Source organism: Passer domesticus, chromosome 10, assembly GCF_036417665.1.
Source record: "Passer domesticus isolate bPasDom1 chromosome 10, bPasDom1.hap1, whole genome shotgun sequence".
Classification (NCBI taxonomy): Eukaryota; Metazoa; Chordata; class Aves; order Passeriformes; family Passeridae; genus Passer; species Passer domesticus.
Window position 1 is genome coordinate 36,947,011 of NC_087483.1, and position 10,146 is coordinate 36,957,156.

At 38.2% G+C, this 10,146-nt stretch overlaps 1 protein-coding gene across 8 annotated transcripts in view; it reads left to right on the forward strand.

The window, feature by feature from the left end:
* The window catches only part of ACMSD (aminocarboxymuconate semialdehyde decarboxylase), a 38,611-nt gene extending 28,755 nt beyond the window's left edge, over positions 1 to 9,856 (forward strand). For all 8 annotated transcript variants that reach the window (XM_064435241.1, XM_064435235.1, XM_064435242.1 and 5 more), the window contains 5 exons: positions 1,357 to 1,450; positions 3,028 to 3,123; positions 3,591 to 3,763; positions 8,809 to 8,907; positions 9,119 to 9,856. In XM_064435241.1, the coding sequence (XP_064291311.1) occupies positions 1,357 to 1,450; positions 3,028 to 3,123; positions 3,591 to 3,763; positions 8,809 to 8,907; positions 9,119 to 9,181 (525 nt within the window). In that variant the 3' untranslated portion in view covers positions 9,182 to 9,856. The remainder of the gene's footprint in view (positions 1 to 1,356; positions 1,451 to 3,027; positions 3,124 to 3,590; positions 3,764 to 8,808; positions 8,908 to 9,118) is intronic.
* The last annotated feature ends 290 nt before the right edge of the window (positions 9,857 to 10,146 follow it).

Here is a 10,146-nt window from a genome sequence, read left to right on the forward strand (position 1 = left end):
GGAATCACAGCATGGCTGAGGTTGGGAGGGGCCTCTGGGGCCCACCTGGACCAAGCCCCTGCTCAAGCAGGGCCATGTACAGCCAGATCCCTGGACCATGCCCAGGTGGCTTTTAAAAATCTCCAAGGATGGAAACTCCACAATCCCTCTGGGCAACCTGAAATTTGCTGATCTCCACTGAACTTTTTCTTCTAGGGGACAAACAGTCCCAGTTCTCTCAGCATTTCCTCATAGGATAGATGCTCAGTCCTTTCATCATCTTGGAAGTCTCTCCAGTAACTCCATGTCTCTGCTACTGAGATCCCTCTCTTGCTCTGGGATCTCTCTCTTATACTGTACTTCAGCTTATGTTTCACACATGTAGGAAGTAACCCCTTTCATTTTTAGAAACATCTCTGGATAATACAGATTATGAAATTAAGCCATATGGGATAATGAACTTTGCCAAACTACCAGGCCAGTTATTGAATTGCTATTCTTAGTTTACAAATGTAGATGGCAATTATTCTCCACGATCCAAAAGTTGCAGCTTTTATTTATGCATGTATGGGTAAATAAACCCATATTTTTCAAATGTGTGATAATCTCCTTAGCAACAAGAGCATGTCCAGAAATACATCTGACAAAATGAAGCTGTTAAATCCTGGTTAAGCATATGAATGACTCTGATGAGTGTGTATTTAAATTTAAGCACACAGTTAAATTACAGTCAGAGTCAGCATCCAACACTAGTCTTCTGTTTGCCTTTCCAAAGATGTCAGTAGTTTTGGAAAAATTACTGTACTTGGGTAGAGGTGGATTATTGATCAGAATACAGCCAGATTTTGAACTCTTATAAAGGATTAGGAATATTTTTTAATTGTTTAAAGCCAGGCAGAGGGCCAAAGGGGACAAATGTAGTGCAACTCAATGAAAATTTCTGAATGCAGCTGGAACAATTCTACAAAACCATTCTCAAATGATTCTATAAGACAATATGGGAATTCATTCTCATATGTGTAATGAAACCAAACGAATGTTTGCTTGAACTGATTTTATTCTACAGGATGGCTGAAAAACATAGCTGGAAAAGCATTATAAAATGCAGTATAAAATGGTTCACTTAAGAGATATTATCATCTATGCTTCCAGTCCTGTAGTCACAGGAAGAGCTGTGAAACTGAGTGAGGACTTCAGGATATGGCCCAGAGGAGTAAATATAGCCAACTATTGCTTATAGTTCTTACTTGTGGGCCTATTTTCATTACTAGTACTACTGCTCAGTACAGATTTGCAGGTCATTGAAAAGCATGACTAAGATCTAAGATGCATTTTGCTATGGTTAGTCAAGACTCAGACTTTTTATTTTTGCTGCAGGCTGCTGAGAAATTAAATTGCTGTCTCTTTGTGCATCCCTGGGACATGCAGATAGATGGGAGGATGTCCAAATATTGGTTTCCCTGGCTAATAGGTAAGTGTATATTTATTTTGCTTAACCTACATTTATGAACTGGATTATGCCCAGGAGATTGCTGCCAAGTACAAGTACAGAGAAAATTACATAATTTTTCTGTCAAACTTTCTTTTTTTTTAAATGTAGTATTATGATTAAGTCTGTTGTGTAAACCCAGCAGTCATTTGTTTCTAAGCTTGTTCAGCTTTTCTTTTAAATACTTAGAATTAAAATTTTTCAGACTAGCAACAGAATATAGTATTCTCTTTTACCCTCAATACAAGGAGGAGATAACAAGGAAGAACTGAATCATCTCAGAAACTAGCTCCTCAAAAATAACAGGAGTAAATGAAGGAGTAAGCAAAACCAAACATTTTTTCCTAGAATTTCTTGAGTTATTTCTTAGAAACAGGTTGATCAGACAGGAAATAAATCTAACTTTACATCAGCTGTAGCTGAAACCACATGTACTTTGAAAGCTCTCAGTAGATGTGGGATATTACCTAGTTTCCATTTTTTTCCCCATTTGATAGGTAAATCATAACACTGAATAACAGGAACGTGGTTATTCTGCTAGCCAGAAATGTTTAGACCTGATTCTACCCTCATGCATTTTGTTTTGTGCTGGCTTTTTTTTATATGGTTTTGCACTACTAGTTCTGAAAAACATACACAACATATATACAATACACATTCTGCTTGGAAAATCTTGCTGTCCCAATCATTAATGCATTATCTTGAAAAAATATCAGTTTGTCTTAATCAGATCAGGCTCAAAAACACAGATTTAAGAAGAGAATAAAATGATTGCATTTACTTAACAAAGTGAAAATATAATATTTTCTTACTAATAATTTTTTTAGTAATAATGCTTTGCATCTGAGCATATGATAAAACATTAATATAAATAGCCTTTTGAGCTGGATAGGTGTTGTTTCCCCCATAAATGAGGGGAACTCAGTTCCTGATTTCAAGCTGCAGGTCTGAAGCTGGGTGTTTAAAATGGCATGATAATCTAAATATGTTGGGTGTGCTCAGAAGCTGAGGCCTGCTGTAGGAACCTAAATTCCTATTCTCTTCCTAACTGGGCATCCAGCTCAGCCAAGAGCAAAGAGAGAGACAGGTTAGTTCTAAACTGTAGGATCTGGCATCATGTGGTAACCAAACCCCAAATCTGTGTTGCAATATCCTTTAACATATCTGCTCCACTTTCCACATAAGAGACACCTACAAGCAGAGGTGAGAAAACACCCTGGCATATTCCAGACTTGTCTTTGAGCAAGGATAAAGGGAATCAGGCCTGTACAGGGTATCTCAGGATATATCCAACCTGTCTGTATACCCATCTGTCCTAATGGCATGGACTAAAAACTGGACTTAGAATTCAGAACACCTTCACTTGCAGGCCTGTGTCTTCCTTTAGAGCTCAACTCTGTGTCCCTCCAGTGGAAATAATGCATGACCTTTGGCAGCTACCCTGCAACTATCACTTTTTCAGTTGGCTCGAGGCTAATGGAAGAAAATTAACATTTAAAAATCAAATAGGAAGTTAAAAAAGTAAAGCTCTTATACAATTAAGATGTTTTTCTTCTTAGGCATGCCAACAGAAACAACCATGGCCATTTGCTCCATGATTATGGGAGGAATTTTTGAAAAATTCCCTAAGCTGAAAGTTTGCTTTGCACATGGAGGTGAGTAGTGTACCATGTGAAACTCCTGTTCTTTGGCTGAGCATGGCACAGTTGTATTTTCTGGCATCTCAGCTAATGGGGGCACCACGTGAAGCCTGCCACCAGCTGAGCACTGTCACCCCAAAGAAGACAGTCTGACAGATCAGCTGCTTTTGTGAACACGCTCCAGCCTGCAGGGCTTGAACTGGTACAACAGTTAAGGGAAAACAAAAAGGAAGGGGAGCAGCAGGTGGTTTAAGGAAAGGGACAAGAAAGCAGCAGGAGGAATTTGGGCATCACAGTAGTGAAAAAGTGAGAAAAATAGAGACAGAAGCTAATGAAAGTAAAAGAATAAAAAACCACTGGTGCAAAGCACTTTCTTTCTAAAGAGCTGTCAGGAAAATTTATGGCTCTTTGGTGATAAGGTGTCTTTTCCCCTCTTACATATTTTCAGCTTATTAAAAGTTATTAACGATTCCTTCTTGCAGGAGGAGCTTTTCCATACACAGTGGGTCGAATCTCCCATGGCTTCAACGTGCGCCCTGACTTGTGTGCCATGGATAACAAGGTGGATCCAAGAAAATACCTTGGCTCATTTTACACAGACTCTCTTGTCCATGACCGTGGGGCACTAAGGCTGCTAACAAGTGTAGTAGGAGAGGTGAGTTTCAGTGCTTCTAGAAGTGGGTGAGTCATTATTCAGTTAATTTTCCAGGAAACAGCAAAAGGAGAAGAGAAGAAGAAAGAAGGAAGAAGACAGTGAAATAAATTGATGGGGTTCTGCCACATTGATAATGCTTTTACCCTATGGATTTATTAAAATGGTGGGTTTAATCCAGGAAATCATGCACTGTCAACCTTAGTTCCATCCTTCTCTGAGCTTGTTCAGGATTGGACTTCAAGAAAAGACTGCTTCAATTTGGAGTCTGATTTCAAATGGCTTTATTTTCAAATCAAGTGCATGCTTGAAGAAATCAAATTGTATTTCCACTTGAGAAGTTATAGACAGAAAAAATCAGTAATAAGGAAAGCTTTTGTGAGTATCTCAGAGAGACAATTAAACATTATGGGTTTGCAGAAGTATTTTAGTTGTTTGTAAAGAAATCTTTATAGTTTAGCAAACCTTTTAAATGAGGTACAGCATGGGACAGAAAAATCTTAAAACATTCAAATAATCCCTTCTCATTTAGTAAATGCTCATGAAGGGATTGAAGATGGCATCCCTCATGCCAGCTTCCAATGGATCACTGCAAATCAACAAGATACCCATCTTTGTGCCTTGATCTCTGCACCTCACAGTGTCTGCAGCCAGAGGCAGATAGCTCCCAGATGTCAAATCAGAAATGAAGGCTCTGACAGGGATTTTCTTGTCTCAACAAGTCCTATTTCCTGTACATCAGTGTCTAGACTCACACAGTATGGGGTTGTTGCTGTCATCAGGGCCTCCTGTATGACCAAAATTCACAAACACCACTCAGCTGATTGGGGTTTTTTCCTACAAAAAAGAATCTGTTCATTTCCCATTTCTAATAGTCTGAGCAGGTTACTGCAATAAATCTGCTCTAGAACTGGTACAGAAGTGGCTTGCCTGGGCCAGACAAAAATAGCAATGCAGCACTATTGCTTTCTTTGCTGTGGTACTCTGAGCTCAGGTATCACTTTAAAATCTGTGGGTTTTCAGTTGATGTTGCATCTGAAGTCTGTAGTTTTGGGACTGGAGTTCTGCCTGCAGCTCCCCTGCAGGACTTGTGCCTTTTAGGAAAACTTTGCATTTGAAGATTTGTAGAACATCAGCCATGTGACAGCACAACTACAGCTTGAAACAATAGTATGGAAACTTTTTGTGCATGTGTATGTTTGTACAATACAGTAACACTGCAGCTCTAAGAAGTGAAGACAACATCTTTTTGGTTAAAGCACGCTGAACCAAAACTAGATTTATGGAAGGAGCCCCATAAAATGTGCAAAAAGCCTGCCATGGAGCCCATTTCCATTAGAAACAAGTAAGATGAAACCCAGGTCAATTTACTCAAAAAAGAAATAAGCTGTTAGTACCTGAAAGTTCTGATAACATCAGTGGGTATTAACTCAGGTGGCATTTGCCATCTCTGTGCCAGGGATTAATTTTAGGCACCAGATGGGTTACTAATAAAATACTAGGGCTCCCACCCAATACTGATTTCTTTCAATTTCTGTTACCTACCTCTAAATAGCAAACACATCACGCTCCACAGCCCAGTAGTTTTTGATATGCATTATCTTTTGAATCAACTGTAGCTTAAAGCAAGTGGCTTTAAGGTGTTTTTTACAATAGATTTTAAAATTTTACTCTGTGTGATGTGCATGTCCATTCTACAAGACACCCAAAGGCTTATAGAGTAACAGCTCAACACTTGCCTCTGTTACCTCCTTTTCTGAGAAATCTCCCCAAATCCAGGCCATGTTCATTCTTTGTACAGGCAGTTTTAGTACACAAGTATGAGTCTAGCTCTTGAATTTTAAATTGCCGTTGCAAGGAGAAAAGATCACTCACTTGTTTCCTTCTACCCATTTTAAAATGTTGGGAGACATGTTTTGCCATTGTTAGAAAGACCTTGGTAAATCAGCAGCTGTGTGACTCAGGCTGGCTGAGACCACAGATTCTTTTTGTAATCTGAGTCTGTTAAGCTGAACTGCAGATGTCAAGAGCAAAGCAGGAGGGAAAGTACAACAGGATGCTGAATCCATTGCTGAAGAATTGAAGTTTTTTCTGTCTGAACTTGTGTAGCACACAAATCTCTGGGCACTTCTGCTTCAAAGTCAGAAGTTTTGCATCTCAAGGCTGCTCTAAATTATTACTGTTGTGGGAAAGCTGCTGTCTTTGCACCACACTTTAATTTCTCTACTTTTCATCCTAAGAAGCTACATATAGACTCTGGTCCTTAATTGTGATTAGTCTTTGCAACTGGAATTTTGAGGAGAGAGAGATTATGGACTGTAATTTGATAATCTAAAAGTCACTCAGCATTAGCCTCTCTGGTGTCTTATTTATTTTGCCAACGGACTATTAAAATGAAGAGTCTTAACACAATAAATTTGGCCAGTGCACAGGATGTTGGTGTCTTCCTTAATTCTCCTCTGAGTATTTTGAGCTCAAACAATGTGACATCAGGTGCAATCTCAGTGCTGAAAAGTCATGAGTCAGATACCAAAAACATGTTTTTTACACTCAGGAGAACTTTCTTTCTCTTTTCAATAGCCTAAGGCATCTTGTCCTTGAAAACAAAAACATTCACATCACGATTTCAAACTTTATAACCATGAAGATTAAAAAGTTCCCTCTTTTTCTAAGGAAAGTTGACATTCTCACATAACACCCCTCCATGAGTCAAATGCTTAAAGAAACACCAAATATCTCAGCGCTTTCAGCGCAGACATGTGTTGGCAGAGTAACACATATAAAATTAATAAATGCTGGGCTAAAAACAATGTGATGGAGTCTTGAGGCTGACACTGTAACTTTGTGAGCTGCAGGTTTGAAATAGGCCAGGTCTCCAGAGAACAGCCCAGGGCTGTGCAGGAAGGGATCAGTGCGAGGGAAGATGTGCTTGGACATGGCTTTGGGTCCCTGGGGAACCATGGGGTTCTGGCATGCTGGCCTCGAGCTGATCAGGGTTAAAATCCACTGGCAGCTGTGATGAGTCGTGTCCATTTAATCTCATCCCTTCTTAGTTTGGGGTGCAGGTTAATTGGGGATGGAAGCAGCTATACACACTCCTGAGAAAGAATTTTGTAAGAGTGCAGAATCGCTGCAGTCCTTTGCTCCCCCTGTGAGGAGGTAGCATGAGGTGAATACAAATAAACACAAAATCCCCAACGTTGCTGGCTATAAAAAGTGAAGAACTGGGTTGACATGGGATTAAATGATTCAGTGCATCTCTGCAAAAACTTCCCCCTGGTGATTCCTCCAGAGTCATCATCCAAAGGCAAAGCATTCTCTGGCCAGAAGCTGGAGCTGAACTGACTACAGCATTCTGAACTTTTTTTCAGGTGCATCATGGTAATAGGAGAGAGGGCAAAATTCAAGGCAAATACAATTTTTCCTTATGTAAAAGGATGAAGTCATGCTTAAAGCTTTATGAGATTCATTTTCAGATTTAGGTCCTTATTACTGTGAAAAAGTTGTGCTGAGTAGCAGGGTCCACTGAGGTTAATCATTAGCCCCATGTACCTCTCTAATGGAAGAAATGTGCTAATTAAGGAAATGACCTCCAAGTCTTCTAGGGAAAATTGACTTTGTTGATATGGTTTGGAATAATATAACAGTACTTCCCTTATTCTGGGAGCATTATTCATCTGCAGATGCTTCACAGCACCTCTCTGAAGCTGGTTGCTAAAGACAGGTATTGCAACCCCAATTTTATAGATGGGTACAAAACTGAAGCTCAAAGGGTGCAAATGAGCAGCCCAGGATCACTGGGAGCACAGCAAGAATGCTGCTTCTAAATTTCTCTTACTGATTTACAGCTCTTAATTTTACTGTTAATGAATAGATCCCATTATTAGCTGTAAAGTACTTTAAAACAGAGGGAAAAATATATCCACATAGAGAGGAAAAGAAAAATATATATTATGGCAGTGAGGATGTGGGATTTATTTCTGGTTTAGTATGTAGGAGATGTAAAGAAGAATAGACAAACCTTTGTGTCTTACATGACCTTCCTTAGTAAATAGATGGACAAATTCTATGTTTTCTCCTATTTTACCTAAAAACCCACTTTCTCATATAAACCTGGTATGTTTTTTAGTTCTTCTTTTTTTATCATAAAATACATGACATTTGTTTTTCTTATGTGAATAAAGCATCTTGGTATTGAATATTATAAATAAAAGAATATATTTAGGTCCTTCGAAGTACACACATCCAAATCTATTTTGTTTAGTCTGTGCTCAGAACTGGATTTATTAGACAGAGGGTATAAATTTTCCTATGTTAATCGTATGTTAATTCTTGTATAATAAATTAGAACACAGGACAGAACATAGGAGAGAACAATAGAATGTGTCTCTCCTGTTTAGATTTTGGGCGAAGGTTTGTGTAGGCTCTTTCAGAGATTTTTGGGTGACATCTAGTGGAGATTAAAAAAATTTTTTAAGCATTTGACAAAAAGAAAAATCATTTCAGATAATAACTGAATGATGTTTTTCTTCACTCTATTTCAGAACTGAACTCTGGTAACAGAGGTTAAACATTATAACAAGTTCTAACTCAAGCAATAGACACTCATGCCAGAGGCCTGGGATTTGCATTTTCAACTTTCTGCTTATGAGAATTAAAATACCATAACTTCAGTTAGATACCACAAAAATTATTACTAAATATCCTGCATTTTTTTTCCAAATAAAATTCATCAAAAAAACTCTTGAGTCATTGTTTTCAAGCTTTGATCTTTTCCTGGTGGAAGTTATGATCTTCATATTCACTTTCATAATTAACCAGTCCAATATATACATCTAATTTCTTGTACTTCATTATACATTCCAGAAAGCATGTGCTCTACTGTTTAATGTTAATTAAAAAGAAATTAAAAATCTGTAAAAATTAAAATGTATGAGTTTAAAATATAATATTAATGTTACTATAATATTTTAAGTATTAATATCCATATTATTTAAACTGTATTGTTTAATGTTACTACAAAATGTACAATTCTTTTTTATTACCAGGACAGAGTTATTCTGGGGACAGATTACCCTTTTCCACTTGGAGAACTGGAACCTGGAAAATTGATTGATTCAATGGATGATTTTGACTATAAACTGAAGGTATGATTTTTACATTTGAGGCCTTTTCCCTCCTTTTTAAGTCTCTGAGATGAGACAAAACACTGAAAAATCAGTGCAGTACACTGATTTCTGCAAAGACTGGAAAAGACCCTTCAGTCTCTTTGCAGCAGTTCCTTTTAAAGAAGAAGTAAAAGCATTTGAGTTAAATGTGAGATAAGCACAAACATATGTATGTGTTTTATTTTTACAGGATAAACTCAAGGCTGGAAATGCTCTGGAATTTTTGGGTCTTAGCAGAAAACAATTTGAGTAATTATGAAGCACTAAAGCAGCTAAACTTTGGAATAGTATTTCTATTGGCATGTGCAATTGTGCAGATGAAAAATAAAACTGACAACTATCAGAAAGTTTCCTGTTATTTCCAAAACAAAAGCAAGGGTGCTGGAAATGAGTATGCACAGGTATTGCCTGAGGATTTAGACTGTTTTTTAAACAATTCTGAAATCCTTGCTTTCATAATAAAGGAGAGATTTCATCTTTTGCAGTTATAAAAACCTCTGAATTATAATCAATGCCATGTTATTAGGACTTGATTCCCAGGAAGGAAAAAGCTGAGAAAATTATATACCCACTACATTTCTGTCTTTGTTATGGTGGCCAAACAGAATTTGAAAGAATATTAAAACAGAATTTAAACGGCGTTGATGCCCAATAAAAGGCAACATTTGCTTTTATCCACTGGTGGAAAACGCAGCCCACCACACTCAGCTCAGCACTGCAGGTGCACTCGTGCTTTGTCAATGTTGTGACAGGATGGAAAAGGTCTGTGTGGGGACTTCACATAGCAGCTGCCACCTACAGCACTGGGAACTTATTCATCAGAAACAGCCTGAACAATATGGTTGGAGGTGCAGAAGTAATGTATTTGTGTGGGTATTGCTTGGTGTGTCACTGTCACTGTCACAATACATACTAGTGTTTGGAAACAGTATGGGGTAGTGTTCTAGTCCTTACAAAATGCTTCCTAAAAGTAAGGCTGAATAGTTTAAATGTTGAAGTGCTAAAGCTCTCCCTAGCTGGAGTCCTGCTGTAGGAATGGAAAGGTGGTTTGCTTTATAGATTATTGATTGAAACAGGTTTTCATCATTATCCAGTGAGTGCACAGGCATCCTCCTCCCAGGAGAGCTGTGTGCCAGTCAGAAAAGCGTGGATTAGCACTTACAGCCTTTGTTCCTGTGGGAACATTGGCTGGCTACGTGTGGTGTCACCATTCCTCTG